Source organism: Cavia porcellus, unplaced genomic scaffold (assembly GCF_034190915.1).
Source record: "Cavia porcellus strain 051 isolate PalLab524CR breed Dunkin Hartley unplaced genomic scaffold, mCavPor4.1 scaffold_25, whole genome shotgun sequence".
In the NCBI taxonomy this organism is placed as follows: domain Eukaryota; kingdom Metazoa; phylum Chordata; class Mammalia; order Rodentia; family Caviidae; genus Cavia; species Cavia porcellus.
In genome coordinates, this window is record NW_026947508.1 from 32,892,073 (window position 1) to 32,916,892 (window position 24,820).

The 24,820-nt window shown below is 41.8% G+C and overlaps 1 protein-coding gene across 1 annotated transcript in view; it reads left to right on the forward strand.

The window, feature by feature from the left end:
• Positions 1-24,820, forward strand: part of LOC134472798 (liprin-alpha-1-like) — a 56,534-nt gene that overhangs the window by 18,473 nt on the left and 13,241 nt on the right. Inside the window, exons 7-10 of the mRNA XM_063235125.1 lie at positions 3,944-4,095; positions 5,130-5,302; positions 5,682-5,749; positions 14,759-14,877. Coding sequence (XP_063091195.1) covers positions 3,944-4,095; positions 5,130-5,302; positions 5,682-5,749; positions 14,759-14,877 — 512 coding nt within the window. The remainder of the gene's footprint in view (positions 1-3,943; positions 4,096-5,129; positions 5,303-5,681; positions 5,750-14,758; positions 14,878-24,820) is intronic.

Below are 24,820 nucleotides of genomic sequence, written 5' to 3' on the forward strand. Positions count from 1 at the left end.
AGTAAATCTTGGATAACTTAGATTTAAATTTGTGATAAAAGATTATTTGATTTCCAGTTATATTTTCTCTAAATCCTGTCTCTCTTATTTCTGTCTTGTCCTTCATATTGTAATATATTTGCCTGAGTAGATCCTTGAATTTTTAGCTTTAAATCGTGTCATAAATCTGGTGTCTATTTCTTTGCATGCGTCTTGTTAGCCTAGCAACTTAAGGAAACATCATAGAAAGGTAAATTTTCCAGTAAGTGAGCATAGCTTTGTATCTCCCTAATGCATGGAAGAGTATAGTATGTCACAAATAAGTGTAATGTTGTCAATATATTGCAATGAATAAGTGATGTTTCATTGGAAATGTTTAAACTGACCTGCCACATCACAAGTTACTGTTCTCTTGGCAATCAGCCATCCATGGAACATGGGGACAGATGTCAGTGTTTGCTTCACTCAGTGCTTTTGCCTCTAACCATTGCATGCATGTGTATAATAGACAGAATTTAGGATTTGAAAGGACGGAATGATTGAAGCAGAGCCATAGGCTTTAGATTGAGGAAAACTAGTTTTTTCTGATATGGAAGGCTAGAACTTAGTAAGCACTGCTCTCTGCCAGGTGCCAAACTCAGTGCTTGGGCATTTTTTTGCTATATTTAGTCCACAAACACATCCCTGTGAGAAACCAGTTGCTGTGCTTGCCCCCAATTACAGATGTGGAAACTGAAATTTAGATCACATGATGTGCAGAGCAGGTAGGAGTTAAGTGTGTTTTGATTTCAAAACCAGGACCATTTCTCCCTTGGGCCTAGATTTGTCAAGATGCTCTGATCTGCTGGGAGTCTCCCTCTCAGAGTAAAACTTGAAAGTAAAAGCAGTACCCTGGGAGCAGTGGGGATTGTAGGGTTTTCTTTCTGTCCATCTAGAAGCTCCCCCTAATGCCTGCTGCCTCTGGCCCTGTGCCATGCCCGCTTCATGCTTCCTGCCTTCCTGGTGGTACACTTGTGGGGCAGTGCTGCTGCAGGTGCCAAGTAGTGATTGTCCTCAGCAGCTGTGTGTGAGCTTCTCTATGTGGCTGAGCAGAAGGGAAATTTACTAAGGACACGGGTACAGATCCTCACTCTGTTGCTGATTAGTTCCTGGCCTGGGAGCTGTTCCTTGGCCCAGTGGAACCATGGCTTGCTCTCTTGTAAGTGAGGTAGTGATCCACACAGTAGTGCTGCTTGGAATGGCCCTGATCTGTGCCTGCCCAAAGTGAGATGCCGCGCTTTCACCAGCAGCCGGCCTCAGAGCTTACCTCTGTTCAGTGGACTTCAGTGTGGTTTGGATATTTTGGTTTTGGCAGTAAGAATTTCTCAGCAAAGGAAGCAGTCTGTTGACTTAGACTCAGACACTGTGGCCTCCTCTTGTTCACTAGTCATCTCTCCTCAGCATGCAGCCTGGTGACTTTGAGAAGACTTGCTCTGGGCTGGCTGTGAAGATTAGCCTAGCAGTGAGTCTAAGGACAGCAAATATGGGCCAGACAAAGAGCGATATGGGATGGTTACTTCTTCATTTCAGTTTTACTGGGCAGACTAAGGTGACTTCTTGGCACTTGTAGACATGTCTGAGACAAGGCAGTGGGCCCTAGCCTTGTGCTTTCCTCCCACAAGAGAACAGAGGCAGAATGAAGACCTGGTTCAGTGAGCCTGGAAGGCTCTGGGCAGAGCAGGGGCTAGTGTAGGGGAGTCTTGGTGCAAGAATCTCTTTTTGTGGGTGGAGCATACGTATAGTGCCTTACCTCTTCTTTTTTCTTTTCTATTTTAACAAATGATTATTTTAACGTGAAATTTAAATGATGCCTGGCAAACAATGTCCTAAGTTTGATTTCTTTTTCCCTCCCAAAAAGTTTTTTTGAACTTTTATGATTCATGTTGTTGATTTCAAGCTTGATGGACTTTTTTAGAGATGAGATTGCTGGCGGTTAAACACAGGGCCTCAAACAAGCTAAGTAAGTGAGCTCTGGTTACCCCAGCCCCCGACAGTCTTTTGTTTTGTTACTACAATTAGAAATGAGAGCCAGACAAGGTGATATATGCCTGTAATCCCAGCACTCAGGAGGCTGATAAGGGAGGACTGCTGGAGTTTGAAGCCAGCCTGGGCTATCATGTGAGTTCATGGCCAGCCAGAACTGTATAATGAAACCTTATCTCAAAAAAAAGAGAGAAAGATACAGAATTTATCTGTTTATCTGTTAAGATTATATCCTAGCGGGCTGGAAGTTTAGCTCAGCAGCATAAACGCCTGCCTTGTAAGCAGGCAGTCGTGAGTTCGATCCCCAGCACCAATAAAAAGGAAAAAGACAAAAAAAAAATTATATCCTAAATGCTCTCAGCTCACACTAGTCTAGGTGGTCTTCAGTGAGCTGCTACAGGACTATAATGGAATCTGTATCCTTTATACCATTGTACAGATAAATAAATTAACTATTCACCACTTGTTGTTCACCATGAATGTTTCATGAAATCTAGTCCTGCTTCAAAACCCGAAAATAACAACCTTCTAAACAGGGCCTAACCAGACCCTGAAAGAGTTCACATATGCACTATTTCCACAGTCCTGCCTTCTTCAACACATAGGCATACTCATGGGCCATCCCCTAAAAGAAATCCCAGGGTCTGCGTGACCCTCTTTTAATAATATACCCAGGATTATTATTATTTTTTTATTTAAGGAGAAAAAGAAAAAAAAAAAAACAGAAAAAGGATACAAGTGATACAGAATTTCAAAAAAAAAAAAAAAACAGTAGGAAGTCACTAGTTAATAGATTACATACTGTCATCTTAGAAATGGTTGTTCAGATTACAAAATTAAAGCATATAAAGTAGACATTCAAACTGTGAGACTACAAACAATTCTGTTCAATGATCCCACAAAAACTTAGCAATATGGTTATCTATCTTATACACTTAAATATACATGCAATTATATCCTTTAGAGCACTTTCTTTTCCTCTCTTTTTTACTATGACAATTATACATTTTGGGTTTTATTACTCCCACAGTTCTTATTACTTTCTATTTGAAGAGAATAAAATCCAATGTGACATAACAAAACAGAGTCAGTCAAATCAAAAGAATGGATATAGTACATAATATAAAAACGGAAGACAAAGTGATGATCATTGGGTACCATAATGCCTCTTGCTATCTTAAAAAGAATTGCCTATATCATCAGTTATAATAAAACTGAAAACATTAAAGAACAAAACCAATAAAAGCAAAACATTGGAGACATTGCAGGACTTCAAAAAAAGATAATATGCAAACCCAAAACCCAGGATTATTTTATGAAGCCACATGGAAGTAGGGTTTTAGGCTGCATGCAAATGCTTCTGCTCATAACATTTGGTCCACACAGTGAGAAACAGAAGCCACACACATGCATATTTGGGTCTTCGCTCATGCTGTCCTTGTCTTGTTTCTTGCTAGAGGTAAAAGTATTGACAGTTTCCCTGAGGCTTCGGCCCCCACTAGTGTTCCTTTGAGTGACATCAGTAACTGAAGATATGTGTCACAGGCTCTTCAGTAATGAGAGTAACTTTGTTAACCTGAAGTGATAAAGTGCAGTGAACAGGCTTCGTTTAGGACTTCACTGTCCCTCAGTAACTATCCTCAGAGGTACCTGAGGTTGTACGGAGAACAGAATCTTGAAGGGGGGGTGATGCTGTCCCTGGGCTTCCCGGGGCTTCCATGAAGGAAGGCTATAGGTCAACCTGCCCTGCTCTCTCTCTGCTATGTGGTCCATTTCCCCCAGACAAACAGGCCTTCAGGTTGGCATTCAATTAAAATGAGACTTCTCAGGACAGGTAGAAAGTTTAGCTAATAGGTTTTGAGTCAGTTTATGTTATTTAAAGCCTATGTGATGTGTTTTCTTATAATGTACTGTTAGCTGATGTTGCTTTTTCACTCCTCAGTTGCTAGCTTGCAGAGAAGAAGAACGAGATGACAAGACAACGATAAAATGTGGAACTTCCCCTCTCTCCTCTCCGAAGTCCCTTCAGCTAGACAGGCTGCACACAGGGGCGTTGCAAATAGTCAGCCACGAGGACATCAGGGACATGCAAAAGTAAGGAGCAGGTCTCGTAGGCCACCAGACCCCTGAGAAACCTGCTTGTCTTAGTTTTTAAGAACATCTATTAATCTTTTCCTGTGAGAAAAACCAAGTTTTTAAAGAATTCTCAGCAAGCTCATTTGGTTGTGATTATTTAAACGTTAGACCTAGAATGTGTTCTCCTGTTCTGCGGCTGTAGTGACATCCAGTGGAAAAGGCCATCTGTTTGGGCAAAGTTTAGAAAGAATAGGAATTATTTGAAATTAGCACTTGAGAGAAAAGCTCCATTTCTTCAGATCCCACACACTCACTTCTTTTAAGAACTTTCTTTCTATTCCTGGTGAAGAATTTGCCACACGGATGTGGCAGGTTCTGGATCGTGCTATTCTGTGGACAATCGGTGCCTCTCAGGTACCCTCCCACACTCTGGGTCTTCTAAGCTCTTGAGAGTCCCACATTGTCCCTATCCCTTTAGGAAGCATGTTCCATCAGGAGGCCATGAAGGCTTGGTTACTTATAGACTGTTGTTTTCCACACTTCCTCTTAGAAGCTTTTGTTCCATACCAGGCAGTATGATCAAGCAGGCACATTGGTCTCCACAGTGTCCTGAGAGATAGTACAGCTCTCACTTTGCAGGAGAGCAGGATCCAAGGAACCAGCCTGCAGGAGCTGCTGAGAGGGAAGGTGGAATTCCAGTTCTGGCTTCTGAGACCTTGTTCTCTTTCCTGAGGGCTGAGTGTAAACCTCACTGGCTGAGCAAGGCCCCTGCAGAGGGTGTTCCCTTAGATGTCCAAACCAGGCAGGCTAGAGTACAGGCCTCCTCTGAGCAGGGAGCAACATCAGAATCTTGGCTTTCCAGACATAGGTCTGTGGAAGCATTACTGGGACCCTGCATTGCTATGCATAGTGTGCTGTGGGTAAGAGACTGGAAAGGATCTTCAGGGAGTTGAAGTAGGAATATTAAAAATGCAGACTGTTTTGGTACATGTGAGTGGACTGTGGAGTTCTAAAGAGGGCATGTGGTAAAAGTCCATTTTCTTTCCTTCAAGATCAAAAAGTGCCCAGGATGGTCCTGTGAGCAATCCCAGTAGCAGTGACAGCAGGCAGGACTCGCCCCACAAAGCCCCAAAGAAGAAGGGCATCAAGTCCTCCATTGGTCGTTTGTTTGGCAAAAAGGAAAAGGGTCGGCCTGGACAAACTGGCAAAGAATCACCAGGACAAGGTGGGTGGGGTTTCGGCAGCTGTCCTAACTGCTGGGAATGGGAGAACGTGAACTTTGTCCTGTGTGCCTGCCGCAGGTGCGCAGTGCCCACGTGGAGTCATGGCTGAGGGTTCTCCAGAAAAGCCCAGTCTGCTTTCTCAGTCTGCCCATGTGTGAACCAAAGCAGAGCAGTGGACATTCATTTGGCGTGAATGAATAACCCTCATAAGTGCTACTTTACACTCTTGAACATTTGTATGTGTTTGCTTGGAAGCTTACCCTTCAGAAATTATTCAGCTCTCTACCTGCAGAACCTTCAACCTATTTGTGAAACATATAATTTTGCCATGTTAATTTGGGGGCTTTTCTGATTTTTTAATAGCTGTTCTTTCTGAAACAGAAACCTCATCTCAGGATGCGTTCCGACTTAGCAAATTGGGAGGAAAGGCTGAAAAAAATCAAAAATTTCAAAAAAAGTAAGCTTTTTGTTATTTCTCCATCTCATGAAACAGTTTTCTGAGTTAACAGTCATTCTTAGCTGATTTTAAGTGTAATTTCTAGCTATGTAAATACATTGTCTTTTGAAAGATGAACCTAAAGCAGTGATAGAGCTTTCAGTGATACAAAGAGCTTGCTGCAGCATGCACGCCATAGGTTTGCCTCCATTGACCTAAAGCCTGTTTTAAGCCATCATGTCTGGAGAACAGAGGACATTTGGAAATTTTGACTGAACTCACACATGTATTCTCAGTCTACCTTTTCAGAGTTGTCTCCCAGGATGATAGAATGGGTAATAGTTAGGCTTGGCCATTTGAGCTCTGGCCGCTGAATCCTGGTTAATTCTCTAGTTAGCTGTGTGTCTCTGACAAAGTTACTTAGCTTGTGCTTCAGTTTTCTCAACTGTCAAATGACTGTTACAGTTGTTCATACATCATGTGGTTTTTTTTCAGTTCAATAGAATTATATATATGCATGTATATGTTTTAAAACATGGACACAGGTCCTAAATATGTTACAATTACAGTGAGGATTCTGAGACCTTGTTCTCTTTCCTGTTGACTGAGTGGAACCCTCACTGGCTGAGCAAGGCCCCTGCAGAGGGTGTTCCCTTATGTGTCCAAACCAGGCAGGCTAGAGTACAGGCCTGCTCTGAGCAGGGAGCACATCAGAATCTTGGCTTTCCAGACACTGGTCTGTGGAAGCATTACTGGGACCCTGAATCACAATGAATATTGTACTGTGTGTAAGAGACTCGAAACGTTTTTTAGGAAGTTGAAGGTAGGAATATTAAAAATGCAGACTGTTCTTGTACGTGTGAATGGACTGTGGAGCTGGGAAGAGGGTGGTAAAAATCCATTTTATTTCTTTGAAGCTCGACAGGCTCCCAGGAAGGTCCTGTGAACAATCCCAGTACCAGTGACAGCAGGCAGGACGCGCTCCACAAAGCCCCAAAGAAGAAGAGCATCAAGTCCTCCACTGGTCGTTTGTTTGGCAAAAAGAAAAAGGGTCCGCCTGGACAAACTGGCAAAGAATCACCAAGACAAGGTGGGCCGGTTTTAGGCAGCTGTCCTAACTGCTGGGATTGGGAGAGCATGAGCTTTTTCCTATGTAGCTGTCACAGGTGTCCAGTGCCCATGAGGAATCATGGCTGAGCATTCTCCAGACAGCCCAGTCTGCCCACATGTGAACCAGAGCAGAGCAGTGGACATTCATTTGGCGTGAATGAATAACCCTCTTATATGCTAATTTATACGCTTGAACATTTATATGTGTTTGCTCGGAAGCTTACACTTCAGAAATGATTCAGCTCTCTACCTGCAGAATCTTCTTCCTATTTGTGAAACATATAACTTTGCCATGTTAATTTACTCTAAATTTGGTGAATTTTCTTCTTTTTTGTAGCTGTTGTTTCTGAAACAGAAAACTCATCTCAGGATGCCTTCCAACTTAGCAAATTGGGAGGAAAGGATGAAAAAAATCATCAACTTCAAAAACAGTAAGCTTTTTGTTATTTCTCCATCTCATGAAACATTTTTCTGAGTTAACAGTCATTCTTAGCTGATTTTAAGTGTAATTTCTAGCTATGTAAATACATTGTCTTTTGAAAGATGAATCTAAAGCAGTGATAGAGCTTCCAGTGATACAAAGAGCTTGCTGCAGCATGCACACCATAGGTTTGCCTCCATTGACCTAAAGCCTGTTTTAAGCCATCATGTCTGGTGAACAGAGGACATTTGGAAATCTTGACTGAATTCACACATGTATTCTCAGTCTACCTTTTCAGAGTTGTCTCCCACGATGATAGAATGGGTAATAGTTAGGCTTGGCCATTTGAGCTCTGGCCGCTGAATCCTGGTTAATTCTCTAGTTAGCTGTGTGTCTCTGACAAAGTTACTTATCCTGTGCTTCAGTTTTCTCAACTGTCAAATGGCAGTTACAGTTGTTCATACATCATGTGGCTGTTTTTCAGTTCAATAGAATTATATATGTGCATGTATATGTTTTATAACATGGACACAATTCCTAAATAAGTTACAATTACAGTCAGGCTTCTGAGACCTTGTTTTCTTTCCTGTTGACCGAGTGCATCCCTCAGTGCCTGAGCAAGGCCCCTGCAGAGGGTGTTCCCTTATGTGTCCAAACCAGGCAGGCTAGAGTATAGGCCTGCTCTGAGCAGGGAGCACATCAGAATCTTGGCTTTCCAGACACAGGTCTGTGGAAGCATTACTGGGACCCTGCATCACAATGCATATTGTACTGTGTGTAAGAGACTCAAAACGTTTTTTAGGAAGTTGAAGGTAGGAATATTAAAAATGCAGACTGTTCTTGTACGTGTGAATGGACTGTGGAGCTGGGAAGAGGGTGGTAAAAATCCATTTTATTTCTTTGAAGCTCAACAGGCTCCCAGGAAGGTCCTGTGAACAATCCCAGTACCAGTGACAGCAGGCAGGACGCGCTCCACAAAGCCCCAAAGAAGAAGAGCATCAAGTCCTCCACTGGTCGTTTGTTTGGCAAAAAGAACAAGGTTCTGCCTGGACAAACTGGCAAAGAATCACCAAGACAAGGTGGGCCGGTTTTAGGCAGCTGTCCTAACTGCTGGAATTGGGAGAGCCTGAGATTTTTCCTATGTGCCTGCTGCAGGTGTCCAGTGCCCACGAGGAGTCATGGCTGAGTGTTCTTCTGACAGCCCAGTTTGCCCACATGTGAAACAAAGCAGAGCAGTGGACATTCATTTGGCTTGAATGAATAACCCTCTTATATGCTAATTTATACGCTTGAACATTTATATGTGTTTGCTCAGAAGCTTACACTTCAGAAATGATTCAGCTCTCTACCTGCAGAATCTTCTTCCTATTTGTGAAACATATAACTTTGCCATGTTAATTTACTCTAAATTTGGTGAATTTTCTTCTTTTTTGTAGCTGTTGTTTCTGAAACAGAAAACTCATCTCAGGATGCCTTCCAACTTAGCAAATTGGGAGGAAAGGATGAAAAAAATCATCAACTTCAAAAACAGTAAGCTTTTTGTTATTTCTCCATCTCATGAAACATTTTTCTGAGTTAACAGTCATTCTTAGCTGATTGTAAGTGTAATTTCTAGCTATGTAAATACATTGTCTTTTGAAAGATGAACCTAAAGCAGTGATAGAGCTTTCAGTGATACAAAGAGCTTGCTGCAGCATGCACGCCATAGGTTTGCCTCCACTGACCTAAAGCCTGTTTTAAGCCATCATGTCTGGAGAACAGAGGACATTTGGAAATCTTGACTGAATTCACACATGTATTCTCAGTCTACCTTTTCAGAGTGTTCTCCCAGGATAATAGAATGGGTAATAGTTAGGCTTGGCCATTTGAGCTCTGGCCGCTGAATCCTGGTTAATTCTCTAGTTAGCTGTGTGTCTCTGACAAAGTTACTTATCCTGTGCTTCAGTTTTCCCAACTGTCAAATGGCAGTTACAGTTGTTCATACATCATGTGGCTGTTTTTCAGTTCAATAGAATTATATATGTGCATGTATATATTTTATAACATGGACACAATTCCTAAATAAGTTACAATTACAGTCAGGCTTCTGAGACCTTGTTTTCTTTCCTGTTGACTGAGTGCATCCCTCAGTGCCTGAGCAAGGCCCCTGCAGAGGATGTTCCCTTATGTGTCCAAACCAGGCAGGCTAGAGTACAGGCCTGCTCTGAGCAGGGAGCACATCAGAATCTTGGCTTTCCAGACACAGGTCTGTGGAAGCATTACTGGGACCCTGCATCACAATGCATATTGTACTGTGTGTAAGAGACTCGAAACGTTTTTTAGGAAGTTGAAGGTAGGAATATTAAAAATGCAGACTGTTCTTGTACGTGTGAATGGACTGTGGAGCTGGGAAGAGGGTGGTAAAAATCCATTTTATTTCTTTGAAGCTCAACAGGCTCCCAGGAAGGTCCTGTGAACAATCCCAGTACCAGTGACAGCAGGCAGGACGCGCTCCACAAAGCTCCAAAGAAGAAGAGCATCAAGTCCTCCACTGGTCGTTTGTTTGGCAAAAAGAACAAGGTTCTGCCTGGACAAACTGGCAAAGAATCACCAAGACAAGGTGGGCCGGTTTTAGGCAGCTGTCCTAACTGCTGGGATTGGGAGAGCCTGAGATTTTTCCTAAGTGCCTGCTGCAGGTGTCCAGTGCCCACGAGGAGTCATGGCTGAGCGTTCTTCTGACAGCCCAGTTTGCCCACATGTAAAACAAAGCAGAGCAGTGGACATTCATTTGGCTTGAATGAATAACCCTCTCATATGCTAATTTATATGCTTGAACATTTATATGTGTTTGCTCAGAAGCTTACACTTCAGAAATGATTCAGCTCTCTACCTGCAGAATCTTCTTCCTATTTGTGAAACATATAACTTTGCCATGTTAATTTACTCTAAATTTGGTGAATTTTCTTCTTTTTTGTAGCTGTTGTTTCTGAAACAGAAAACTCATCTCAGGATGCCTTCCAACTTAGCAAATTGGGAGGAAAGGATGAAAAAAATCGTCAACTTCAAAAACAGTAAGCTTTTTGTTATTTCTCCATCTCATGAAACATTTTTCTGAGTTAACAGTCATTCTTAGCTGATTTTAAGTGTAATTTCTAGCTATGTAAATACATTGTCTTTTGAAAGATGAACCTAAAGCAGTGATAGAGCTTTCAGTGATACAAAGAGCTTGCTGCAGCATGCACGCCATAGGTTTGCCTCCATTGACCTAAAGCCTGTTTTAAGCCATCATGTCTGGAAAACAGAGGACATTTGGAAGTCTTGACTGAATTCACACATGTATTCTCAGTCTACCTTTTCAGAGTGTTCTCCCAGGATAATAGAATGGGTAATAGTTAGGCTTGGCCATTTGAGCTCTGGCCGCTGAATCCTGGTTAATTCTCTAGTTAGCTGTGTGTCTCTGACAAAGTTACTTATCCTGTGCTTCAGTTTTCTCAACTGTCAAATGGCAGTTACAGTTGTTCATACATCATGTGGCTGTTTTTCAGTTCAATAGAATTATATATGTGCATGTATATGTTTTATAACATGGACACAATTCCTAAATAAGTTACAATTACAGTCAGGCTTCTGAAACCTTGTTTTCTTTCCTGTTGACTGAGTGCATCCCTCAGTGCCTGAGCAAGGCCCCTGCAGAGGGTGTTCCCTTATGTGTCCAAACAAGGCAGGCTAGAGTACAGGCCTGCTCTGAGCAGGGAGCACATCAGAATCTTGGCTTTCCAGACACAGGTCTGTGGAAGCATTACTGGGACCCTGCATCACAATGCATATTGTACTGTGTGTAAGAGACTCGAAACGTTTTTTAGGAAGTTGAAGGTAGGAATATTAAAAATGCAGACTGTTCTTGTACGTGTGAATGGACTGTGGAGCTGGGAAGAGGGTGGTAAAAATCCATTTTATTTCTTTGAAGCTCAACAGGCTCCCAGGAAGGTCCTGTGAACAATCCCAGTACCAGTGACAGCAGGCAGGACGCGCTCCACAAAGCCCCAAAGAAGAAGAGCATCAAGTCCTCCACTGGTCATTTGTTTGGCAAAAAGAACAAGGTTCTGCCTGGACAAACTGGCAAAGAATCACCAAGACAAGGTGGGCCGGTTTTAGGCAGCTGTCCTAACTGCTGGGATTGGGAGAGCCTGAGATTTTTCCTATGTGCCTGCTGCAGGTGTCCAGTGCCCATGAGGAGTCATGGCTGAGCGTTCTTCTGACAGCCCAGTTTGCCCACATGTGAAACAAAGCAGAGCAGTGGAAATTCATTTGGCTTGAATGAATAATCCTCTTATGTGCTAATTTATACTCTTGAAGATTTATATGTGTTTGCTCGGAAGCTTACCCTTCAGAAATGATTCAGCTCTCTACCTGCAGAATCTTCTTCCTATTTGTGAAACATATAACTTTGCCCTGTTAATTTACTCTAAATTTGGGGGCTTTTCTTCTTTTTTGTAGCTGTTGTTTCTGAAACAGAAAACTCATCTCAGGATGCCTTCCAACTTAGCAAACTGGGAGGAAAGGATGAAAAAAATCATCAACTTCAAAAACAGTAAGCTTTTTGTTATTTCTCCATCTCATGAAACAGTTTTCTGAGTTAACAGTCATTCTTAGCTGATGTTAAGTGTAATTTCTAGCTATGTAAATACATTGTCTTTTGAAAGATGAACCTAAAGCAGTGATAGAGCTTTCAGTGATACAAAGAGCTTGCTGCAGCATGCACGCCATAGGTTTGCCTCCATTGACCTAAAGGCTGTTTTAAGCCATCATGTCTGGAGAACCAAGGACATTTGGAAATTTTGACTTAACTCACACATTTATTCTCAGTCTCCCTTTGCAGAGTTGTCTCCCTAGTGGACAGAGTGGTTAAGAGTTAGGCTTAGACATTTGAGCTCTGGCCGCTGAATCCTGGTTAATTCTCTAGTTAGCTGTGTGTCTCTGACAAAGTTACTTAGCTTGTGCTTCAGTTCTCTAAACTGTCAAATGGCAGTTACAGTTGTTCATACATCATGTGTTTTTTTTTCAGTTCAATAGAATTATATATGTGCACGTATATGTTTTAAAACATGGACACAGGTCCTAAATATGTTACAATTACAGTGAGGATTCTGAGACCTTGTTCTCTTTCCTGTTGACTGAGTGGAACCCTCACTGGCTGAGCAAGGCCCCTGCAGAGGGTGTTCCCTTATGTGTCCAAACCAGGCAGGCTAGAGTACAGGCCTGCTCTGAGCAGGGAGCACATCAGAATCTTGGCTTTCCAGACACTGGTCTGTGGAAGCATTACTGGGACCCTGAATCACAATGAATATTGTATTGTGTGTAAGAGAGTTGAAAAATTCTTTAGGAAGTTGAAGGTAGGAATATTAAAAATGCACACCTTTCTTGTACATGTGAATGGACTGTGGAGCTGTGAAGAGGGTGGTAAAAGTCCATTTTCTTTCCTTCAAGCTCAATAGGCTCCCAGGATGGTCCTGTGAGCGTTCCCAGCAGCAGTGACAGCAGGGAGGACCCATTCCACAAAGCTCTAAAGAAGAAGAGCATCAAGTCCTCCACTGGTCGTTTGTTTGCCAAAAAGGAAAAGGGTCCACCTGGACAAACTGGCAAAGAATCACCAAGACAAGGTGGGCCGGTTTTAGGCAGCTGTCCTAACTGCTGGGATTGGGAGAGCATGCGCTTTTTCCTATGTACCTGCCACAGGTGTCCAGTGCCCACAAGGAATCATGGCTGAGCATTCTCCAGACAGCCCAGTCTGCCCACATGTGAACCAGAGCAGAGCAGTGGACATTCATTTGGCGTGAATGAATAACCCTCTTATATGCTAATTTATACGCTTGAACATTTATATGTGTTTGCTCGGAAGCTTACCCTTCGGAAATTATTCAGCTCTCTACCTGCAGAATCTTCTTCCTATTTGTGAAACATATAACTTTGCCATGTTAATTTACTCTAACTTTGGGGAATTTTCTTCTTTTTTGTAGCTGTTGTTTCTGAAGCCGAAAACTCATCTCAGGATGCCTTCCAACTTAGCAAATTGGGAGGAAAGGATGAAAAAAATCGTCAACTTCAAAAACAGTAAGCTTTTTGTTATTTCTCCATCTCATGAAACAGTTTTCTGAGTTAACAGTCATTCTTAGCTGATTGTAAGTGTAATTTCTAGCTATGTAAATACATTGTCTTTTGAAAGATGAATCTAAAGCAGTGATAGAGCTTCCAGTGATACAAAGAGCTTGCTGCAGCATGCACACCATAGGTTTGCCTCCATTGACCTAAAGCCTGTTTTAAGCCATCATGTCTGGTGAACAGAGGACATTTGGAAATCTTGACTGAATTCACACATGTATTCTCAGTCTACCTTTTCAGAGTTGTCTCCCAGGATGATCGAATGGGTAATAGTTAGGCTTGGCCATTTGAGCTCTGGCCGCTGAATCCTGGTTAATTCTCTAGTTAGCTGTGTGTCTCTGACAAAGTTACTTATCCTGTGCTTCAGTTTTCTCAACTGTCAAATGGCAGTTACAGTTGTTCATACATCATGTGGCTGTTTTTCAGTTCAATAGAATTATATATGTGCATGTATATGTTTTATAACATGGACACAATTCCTAAATAAGTTATAATTACAGTCAGGCTTCTGAAACCTTGTTTTCTTTCCTGTTGACTGAGTGCATCCCTCAGTGCCTGAGCAAGGCCCCTGCAGAGGGTGTTCCCTTATGTGTCCAAACAAGGCAGGCCAGAGTACAGGCCTGCTCTGAGCAGGGAGCACATCAGAATCTTGGCTTTCCAGACACAGGTCTGTGGAAGCATTACTGGGACCCTGCATCACAATGCATATTGTACTGTGTGTAAGAGACTCAAAACGTTTTTTAGGAAGTTGAAGGTAGGAATATTAAAAATGCAGACTGTTCTTGTACGTGTGAATGGACTGTGGAGCTGGGAAGAGGGTGGTAAAAATCCATTTTATTTCTTTGAAGCTCAACAGGCTCCCAGGAAGGTCCTGTGAACAATCCCAGTACCAGTGACAGCAGGCAGGACGCGCTCCACAAAGCCCCAAAGAAGAAGAGCATCAAGTCCTCCACTGGTCGTTTGTTTGGCAAAAAGAAAAAGGGTCTGCCTGGACAAACTGGCAAAGAATCACCAAGACAAGGTGGGCCGGTTTTAGGCAGCTGTCCTAACTGCTGGGATTGGGAGAGCCTGAGATTTTTCCTATGTGCCTGCTGCAGGTGTCCAGTGCCCACAAGGAATCATGGCTGAGCATTCTCCAGACAGCCCAGTCTGCCCACATGTGAACCAGAGCAGAGCAGTGGACATTCATTTGGCGTGAATGAATAACCCTCTTATATGCTAATTTATACGCTTGAACATTTATATGTGTTTGCTCGGAAGCTTACACTTCAGAAATGATTCAGCTCTCTACCTGCAGAATCTTCTTCCTATTTGTGAAACATGAAACTTTGCCCTGTTAATTTACTCTAAATTTGGGGGCTTTTCTTCTCTTTTGTAGCCGTTGTTTCTGAAACGGAAAACTCATCTCAGGATGCCTTCCAACTTAGCAAATTGGGAGGAAAGGATGAAAAAAATCATCAACTTCAAAAAAAGTAAGCTTTTTGTTATTTCTCCATCTCATGAAACAGTTTTCTGAGTTAACCATCATTCTTAGCTGATTTTAAGTGTAATTTCTAGCTATTGTAAATACATTGTCTTTTGAAAGATGAACCTAAAGCAGTGATAGAGCTTTCAGTGGTACAAAGAGCTTGCTGCAACATGCATGCCATAGGTTTGCCTCCATTGACCTAAAGCCTGTTTTAAGCCATCATGTCTGGAGAACAGAGGACATTTGGAAACTTTGACTGAACTCACATGTGTATTCTCAGTCTTCCTTTGCAGAGTTGTCTCTCTAGATGATAGAATGGGTAATAGTTAGGCTTGGCCATTTGAGCTTTGGCTGCTGAATCCTGGTTAATTCTCTAGTTAGCTGTCTGACAAAGTTATTTAGCTTAGGCTTCAGTTTTCTCAACTGTCAAATGACTGTTACAGTTGTTCATGCATCGTGTGGCTTTTTCTCAGTTTGATAGAATTATATATGTGCATGTGTATGTTTTAAAACTTGGACACAAGTCCTAAATAAGCTATAATTAAGGTCACTGTGGTGACTTCTATTGTTTACACAAGTGGTCCTCCAGAAGCATTTACCGTGATATAATTTTACATTTTATCTGAGATTGGATCTCTACTTTACAGTGTGTTATTGAACTATAATCCGCTACTAAATCTTAAGGGGCTGAGGAGTGGAGTATAAGTGAGAGCGTACTGGCTTGACATACCATCCCTAGGCCCACATAAAGATAGATTCTGAAAATAATATATACTGTTCCGAATGATTTTGCATAGGGGAGCACAGGCACCAACATATCAGGGAAGTATGTACACTTCTCTGATGTAGGATTGGTTGTGTAAGCTGATCACACCCAAAACTAGAGTTATAAGTGAACTAGATAGGTTGAGACATTTTCCTAGTGAGATGATTAATAAAATATCAATCAAAAAGCTTTCTGCAACAAAATCAGACAGTATGTAATGTCTAAGAGGTACAATTTGAACTTGACAGTAGGGAAAGTTTGAAAGCCTAAGGTAAGATGGGCACACTGGTCTTGAGAAAAGGTGAAAGTTGGTGGGTTCTTGGATAAATTTGTATATGGGAAACATCAGGTGTCCACTTCTCAGTGAAGCCAGTACTGTGTGGAACTCAGAGTGCAAAGGCCCTGACACTAGCATTGCACTCGAATCCCTAGGAACCCTTTCTGCTGGAAAGTTATGAAATCTCACTCATTTTAGTTGTCTTCTCTGAATTCATGACTGCCTTTTTTTTTTTAAACTTCTATTGGTATGTGTTTGCAGTACATAATAATCATGTTGGTTCTTGGGAGTTGATACATGTCCATGACACATTTCTATTCTTTATTTTCCACCATCCTTGTATTTTGCCAGAATCCCATTCATGCATTTCTCTTATAAACCCTTGTCATGTATACAGATTAAAAATAAGACTATTAAAAAGAAATATATATATATATAAGATATATATATCAATATCAATATATATTATATATATATATATATATCAAACATACCAGACTATAAGCCAAAACACATATAAAAGATGGAACACAATTGTACTAAGTCGAAGTATTCCTTTAGATATATTTTCCATGCTGAGTTACAATAACTTTTTTCTTCTATTGTCTGTCTTTTATTTCATAGCTAACTTATATATGAAGTTTTTCATATTATAATGAGTCTTTTGTTTTTTATTTTATTCATTTATTTTTTGAGACAAGAATCATACTTTGTAATTCAGGCTGGACTGAACTCACAGCAGTCCTCCTGATTTAGTTGCCCAAGTGGTGGGATTACAGGCATGTGCTACCGCACTTGGCCATAGTAACTGTTTTAAGCAGCTCAACAGTGATGACATGCCATTGCAGGTGAAATTCTGTTATGGAAACATTCTATACAAATACTCAATCTTTGGTGCTCTGTAAATAGAATTTTATAGTACCATTTAACCACAAAATCTGAACTGTGTAAAAGTCTTTTATAATAATTTAAGCAATGAGCAGTTGGCTTTGTGGAGCTTAATATTAAAGCTAGTCATTTTCCCTCTCGAAACCATGCTAAAGAAATAGTGTTGCCTAGATTTTGCCAGTGTCTTTTATTTCACGTGCTCATTTCAATGTAATAAAAACAACAGCAGCACAGCTTGATCATTCACCCCATTGCCTTCTGAAGTTTATGTTTCATGGAAGAGAAGAAATAATTTTCCTAATATGTTTGGCTATTTTGCTGGGGATGTGGCTCGGTAGTGTAGTACTCTTAGCATGCATTAAGGCCTTAGGTTCAATCCCCAGTACCACAATAAAAGCAAAAAACAGAAAACCAAAATGTTTCCCTGTTGTAAAAATTGACTTTCTAACTCTCAAGAAGTGTGTGTGCACCCTCAGGACAGGCTTTGAATTATTTGCCCAAACACATGATTAAATTGCACACCAGGCATGCATGTTTACAGGTTTGTGTGTGTGTGTGTGTGTGTGTGTGTGTGTGTGTGTGTGGTGGTAGGGAGGGAGATTTCTCGGTAGCAAGGAGATTCAAGTTTATGCTGCTTACTCCAAACATCTGTTGTGGCTGTTTCAAGGTGTCTAAGAATGGGTCTTTGCTCTGTACTTTATAGTTCTATGTGGGATGCATATGTGATTTCTCAACCATAGTAGAAAGTTCATAGGGAAAATTCTAAAGTAGTCATCTGACTATGGTGGGCAGTTTTGTGATATCTGTCAGATAACCTGAATTGTAATTGATTTGAAGAAAAAAAGTATTTTGTGAATACAGGGTACAGTTTAATACTTTGAGCATTATTGTTTTGTTTTGTTTTGTTTTTTTGTTTTGTTTTTTTTTTGTTTTTGTTTTTCTGAGACAGGTCTCACTATGCAGTTCAGGCTGGCTTTGAGCTCACTTTGTAGCTCAGGCTGACCTCAAACTCACAATGATCCTCCTGCCTCAGCCTCTCAAGTGCTGGAATTACAGGCATGCACAACCACATCCAGCTACTTTGAGCATTCTTGATGTAATAAAAAACTGTTCTGTGAATACAGAGTACAGTTCAACACTTTGGTACTTTCTCAGAAATACAGTACTTCTTGTGATGAGCCCTAACTTGGCTGTAGGCCATGCTCCTTGCCGCTGAACCACTAGCCTATCACATTGACTGAAGGAGGGTTCCCAGGACTCAGTGCACATGTTGACCAGCTGAACTCATGCTCTCTGAGAATTACTGGAAGAATTTGATGCTCTGCTGACACTTGAGGTGCTCAGTAGTCAATGCAACTATCAGCATGACTCAGACTGGAGTCCGTTCATCAGCTCATAGAATGCTGTGTGAAGTTTCAAAACATGGATCTCCAACTCACCTTTGTCTTTGTAGTGCTCTCCTTCCGGTTGTGTGGCATTGTGGTGCATTTGCTGTGGGAAGTTGGTTACACATGGAGCCATACTCAGTGGTACTCTGAATCATATAGTGTAGAGTGCTGGTGTTACCAGCTTTGGGTTCTCTGCTAAACTTCCCAAGAGTATATTTCTGTTTGGTGAGAAAAGTTGCTTCCATTCCTCACTTGTCAAAACAACACACTGGTCCCCAGTACTCTTCCTCACAGTGTGACTAGCATGTGAAATGTGAGCCTGAGCTGCAGCCATGAGAAAGGGTCTCCTTAGCCCTTGTGCAAGACCCCTGAATTTGAAAAGTGTCCCATCTCTTGGAAATACAGTCATGTATTTACTATGGAGAGTTAAAGTTCTTGCTATATGTCACTTAGATAATGTTTATTCTGCAGAAACTCGCACAAGCTTCTTGAAATGAAGGGCAGCTTTACCATTGTGCTTTTGCCTACATTATAAAATATATCATAATTCATAGATTACATGACATTTTTTGTACCAGGGATCAAACTCACAACCTCACACTTGCCAGGCAGGCCCTTAAGCTGCTGAGCTAAATCCCTGGCCTTCACGTAACTTTTATTTTACGCATTTGTTCCCCAGAGAATTTAGTGTATTTTGGTCCAAGAGAATACAGCATAGCTGTAGAACACTTTCCTAGTATGCTAAAGCCCTGAGCTCCATCATTAGTATGACAGAATCTAAAATAGCTGCCTCCTCCAACAGTATGTATGTATGTATGTATGTATGTATGTATGTATGTATGCATGTATATACATGTTGGTGCTGCAGATCAAACATAGCACCTTGTGAAGGCTGGGCAAGTGCTTTACTAATGAGCTACACTCAGCCCCCAGTCTCTAATTTAAAGGCAGGAAGGTTCCCATATCAGTTTGCATTAGAGCAGATACTCTGTGTTTGTGTGTGTGTGTGTGTGTGTGTGTGTGTGTGTGTGTGTGTGTTTCGTTTCTTTTCCTTTTTTGGTACTGGGGATCAAACTCATGCCCTTGCACTTGCCAGGCAGGTGCTATGCTGCTGAGCTAAATTCCTGGCCTCCTTTTCTTTTTTTAAAAAAGGGTCTCACTGTGTTGTTCAGGTTGGACTTGAAATCATTATGTAACCCAGGCTGACTTTCAGCTCATAGCAATTCTCCTGCCTCAGCTTCCAAAGTACTGGGATTACAGGTGTGTACCATCATCCTGGCATTAGAGCAGATATTATAAAAATCAACCCTGGTGTCTAGTGTTTGGTTCTATGGGAGAAGCTATAAGCTGAAGAAAAGAAGCTCTGACAATGTCAGGAACAGAGCAATCTAGTGCCCAGCCACCTTCTGCAAAGGGCCCCAGCTTGGCCTGCCTGTCACATCTATTGGGATATGATATCTCACAGCCCAGGAGCAAGCAAATATCAGAAGAAACCAAAGGGGTTTTCTTCTGGAGTTGATGGATATGACACATCAACATCTAGGATTACTGACATATTATTCAGATACCCTTGGTGGCTATTCAGTGTGGACAGATGATGGACATTCTGCAGAGTATGCCCCCCCCCACTGGTTACTATGTTTTTATTTGCTCTTTTTAAATTTTTCCTTTTTTTCCCCTGGGGGCTCCTTATGTAGTCCAGACTAGCCTTGAATTCATGGTAATCCTCTTGCCTTCATCTCCCACATGCTGGATTATAGATGATGCCACCATACCCAGCTTGATTACCTTGCTTGAAGCTTTGGGGCTCAGAGCTGGAAGAGTTATTATTTGGGAAGTTGAGCAAGAAAAGAATGAATGTTGCTAAAGCTTAAATGTTTGCAGCTTTAGTAGAGGGGGAGGAAATAGGTGGTTCTCCTATTCCAAACTAATCATATGGGTAGACGGATAACCTTACCTAAGTGGATAGTCAGGTAGGTGAGTAAACACTGTGAAGCCATTTAGTTCTTGGAGGTCACAGATTTGGACAAATGGGCGTCTGTACTAAGTATGTGCAGTAGCAAGCAAAAGAGATCCAGTTTCAATACCCAGTGTAAAAGGAAGGTAGTTGTGCATATCACCAAACATTGCAAAGAGCCAGAGTAGAGGTGCGCAGAAGTGTCTGCAGGCTCCAGATTCTGCATCTTAACACAGGATCCTTCTGTACACTTTTGGGAACAACTCTCAAGAAAACTGGACTCTAATGTGCCCACCTATCGTGTTAACCAAGGTTAGGTGCCCAATCTCGTAGTCCACAAACTACCTGGTAGGGGAGGTGTAGCTACCTGTAGGTGGAACTTGGGCCAACTCCCCAGCCAGGGTCTTCTGTGTTATTTCCTAACATCCCATGACTTTTGAATGCATCATCCTACTTCTGCTACCTTCACACCACTCCCACTGCTGCATCTGGATGCAGGTGTAAGGAGGAGGAAGGATGTAAAGGCAACAGCAGTTTATACCAAGCTTCAGGTAGTGGGCCTTGTTCTTGTTTGCAGTACATGTCTGGTATGTACTTTCACAAATTACAGCTGTGCAGTGGTATGTACCTTTAATCATCCGAGCTACCTGGGAGGTCCAGGCAGGAGGGTCATTTATGATGACAATACCATTGTTCTAGGCAACTTAAGAAACTGTCTCAAGATAAAAAGTATAGTACAAATGGCTGGCGGTTTAGTTCAATGAGTGCTTGGTTCCATCCCCAGTACCATCAAAAATAATGAAAACACCAACAAAATCATTTTTAGACTACTGAGGACATAGTTCTTACTTAGTCTATTTGAATAGGCACATAATCTAGAAGTGCTTCTGACCTACAGCAGTAGTCTTCCTCTTCCCTGGCCTGGCCAGAGCATCCAGGACAGACCCTCACTTAATATTACAGAATTTCAGATCTTTACCCAGAAATGGATTTACACTGCTTCTTGGGGTCAGTCAGTCTGTCTGTCTGTCTGTCTGTCTGTCTGTCTCTCTGTATGTTTGTCACACACTCTCTCTTTCTGTGTGTGTGTGTGTGTGTGTGTGTGTGTGTGTGTGTGTGTGTTTCTTGTTTCCTTAAATGAGTCATAGCAGCTCTGTAGCCAGGTTTGGTAGCTGTCTTAGTTACTTTTTACTCATTGCTGAGACAAAATACCTAAAGGCCAAGTTGGGAAAGGAAAGGTTTATTTCTTACAGTTTTTGGAGGTTTCACACACTCAGTTGGCTCCAGAGCATGGCTGGGCCACAGTTCATGGTGGCTGCAAACAGCAAGCAGGAACAGGCAAAGAGCAAGACACACCTTCTCCCTGCCATTACATTACATCCTGGCTCCACCCCTCTGTGGGTATAGCACTGACACCATCAATCCAAGCACTAACAATAAACCATCACAAATGCACAATACAAATACATGAAGCCTGGGGGCCCACAGACATAAACCATGACATTCCTCCCCTGGCCCCCAGGACTCTTGTACATCCTTTATACAAAAGACATTTAGTCCACCACCAAGAGTTTCCAAAGTCTTAAGTTTCAGCATTGCTGAACAGTCCAAGTCCCATGTCTCCTCCATGATCTATGGCAAACTCTTAACTGTAACCCCTGTACAAATGAAACAAGTTTAAACATTTCTCAAATGCAAAGGCACAAAATAAACATTACTATTCCAAAAGTTACAAACAGGGGAATATAAAGCATTGGAAACAAAGCAAATCCAACATCCAGCAGGATGAACATTAAGTCCTAGAGTTCCTTGCTCTGCATCTGAAGCAATATGGTTACAAGCTCCAAAAGGCTTGTGTGATTCCACCCCCAAGGCACTTCCAGGGATTTCACCTCCTGCAGCTTTTCTCTTAAATCCTCTCTGCTTGCTTTTTGGAGCTTTCCTTGGATCGTCCATGTTTCTGGCTTTTCCAAACTTTTGGGGTCTCCACTGCACCTTTGGCTTCACCTTTATGTCTTCACAAATTGCCCTCTCAGGGGCACACAGCTTGGCCTCCCAGGCCCTTTGCAATAGAGGTAGAAGCCATCTTACCCTCAGAATTTGTGCATTTTCCTAGCACCTAAGATCAGCACCATGTGGATGTTGCCAAGGTTTGCTGCTAGCTAGAGCAGTACTCAGGCTTTTCTCTCTCTTGGCTGTAGGGGTCAGTTGCCTGGATCACAGGGCTCTGTTTAACTGATTGTGAGGAAAAGCTTCTCTATGTTGCCACCATTCTGGAACCTCATGTGGCCTGTCACCATTCTGGAAACTCATGTGGTCTCTGTCGCCATTCTGGAACCTGGTGCTCTGCAGCTTTCTCCTCTGAAAAAATTATTTTACCTTTGCAGTGAGGCTGCACAGGGTGGGGACCTGCTTCCTGGGATGCCCCCGGCCCATCTTTCTTATTTCTCTGTTTTCCCTCAGCCATCAGAATCTCCACTGTCTTTACAATCCACAGCCTTCCTGAAATATTCTTTCTGGCCAAACTCACAGTATTGCAAATTATCCCGCTGGGCTCTTTCCTCTTGATTTGCAACATAAAGCTGGCTAAAAGCCCTCTACAGTAGCCATGCCACAGACTCAACATTTGATTGCTTTTTAATTTCTTTTTCAAGATTAATCAGTCCATTGCCCTTTGTTTCAGTCTCAGGCAAAGTCTCTGGACATGAGCAAAATGTAGACAACTTTCTGCCAACCCATAACTCACATCATGGGGAGTCCAACAACCACTGCAGTCCTTCTTCCCAGCAGAAATCTCCCAGGCCTGGTCTTTACCATCAGGCTTCCTATCAGCCTTCTGGTCTCCTGAGCTGTGACCACTATCTCCTCTACAGAACTGCCTAAGCTGCTCTAGCTCTATGCATCCAGGCAACACATCCAAACCTTTCCAAACTCTGCCCACAAGCCATTTCCAAAGCCATTTCTTGAAAAACATGGTAAGGTATAGTCACAGCAAACAACCCCATTCTTCGGTACCAAATTCTGTCTTAGTTACTTTTTACTCATTGCTGAGACAAAATACCTGAAGCCCAAGTTTGGAAAGGAAAAGTTTATTTCTTACAGTTTTTGGAGGTTTCAGTCCACACTCAGTTGGCTCCAAGGCAGGTGGGCATGGCTGGGTCACAGTTCATGGTGGCTGCAAACAGCAAGTAGGAACAGGCAAAGAGCAAGATACACTTTCTTCCTACCATTACATCATATCCTGGCTCCACTCTTATGTGGGTGTAACACTGACACCATGAATCCAAGCACTAGACAATGAACCATCACAAATGCACAATGAAAATGCATGAGGCCTGGGGGCCACAGACATAAACCATGACAGTAGCCTACTACTTCTTGTACTTAGGAGCACACTTCTGCTGATCTGTTTCTCTGTGAATAGCTTTGCTTGTTTCAACTAGAAAATTGTTGTTGTTGTTGTTCTTCTTCTTCTTTTTTTGTTTTTTTTTTTTCTTGTTTCATCTGAGATAACACATTTGCTGCCTTCTCTGGTACAGTTACTCCCTGGTGATTGTTCCTGTAAGCTTAGCGGTAACTTAAGGAACTCTTAGTTGAAATTGTATATGAAACATTTTACTTAGGAACATAAGTTTCCAAAAGAAAGAAAAGGGGAAGAGAGACTGATTGACTGAGACTGACTAGGGTTTTTGTGTATCTGAAACATACTTGTCCTTTGTGTTCTAATGTCAGACTTACCATGCTTACAATGTTACTGTTTCACATAACTGTGTTACACAAATCACTTTTAGAGATGTTAGTATAGTAAAAGTGTAACTTGAGTCTTTAGAAATAAAGCATATATGAAACCTCAAATCACATTACGGAGTGCATGCAAGACTCACCTACCCACTTCCCTGCAGTACTGCCTTGGTATTGCATGAGTTTCTGTGCTGGTGATACATTCGGCATTGAAGGAGGTGTTGAATGGCTGGCTAAAGAAGAGATCAATGGGTTAAAACCACAGAATGACCCAGTGACTTATCAAGTACCCGTTTACTTAAAGAGCAGTGTACAATAGAAACTGTCCTCTGTTACTTGTTTGCTGTATTAGACGATAATCTTTTTGTGGTTAAAAGTCTGCATTACAGCTGGGAGTATGAAACACATCTATAATCCAAGCACTGGGGGAGACTGGTTACACAGAGTTTGAGGCCAACCTGGACTACATACATAGCAAGACTTTGTCTCAACATTCCCCAAACCACAACCACCCCCCCAAAACACTGTTTTTTAAAGTCTCTCACAAAATTAGGCACTGATGTCTCAACTGAGGTGTGGTTTCCTCTTCCTAGATACTGTTTCTTCATTGTTGAAGTAGGGTTTCATGTTTTCCCCTAATTGTCTTACTACCTTGGATATGAAAATTCTGCTTGAGTTTTATAAGTTGGTAGTAATTCTTCAATTCTCTGAAGTAATGGTGATTTGACTGGGAATCAAGAGAACTCTGTAGCATTTTTTATTTACTCAGGCGTTCTCCATAGTATGTGTGTGACTGTCATTACAAGGATGATGTTAATAACATTAAAACTGTAGAAGATAAAAGGAACTGAGAATATGTGTTATACTTTTGAAAATGCTCAGAGACTGTTCCATTAACTTGTTGGATGTGTAACAGTGCTTCTTTAATTT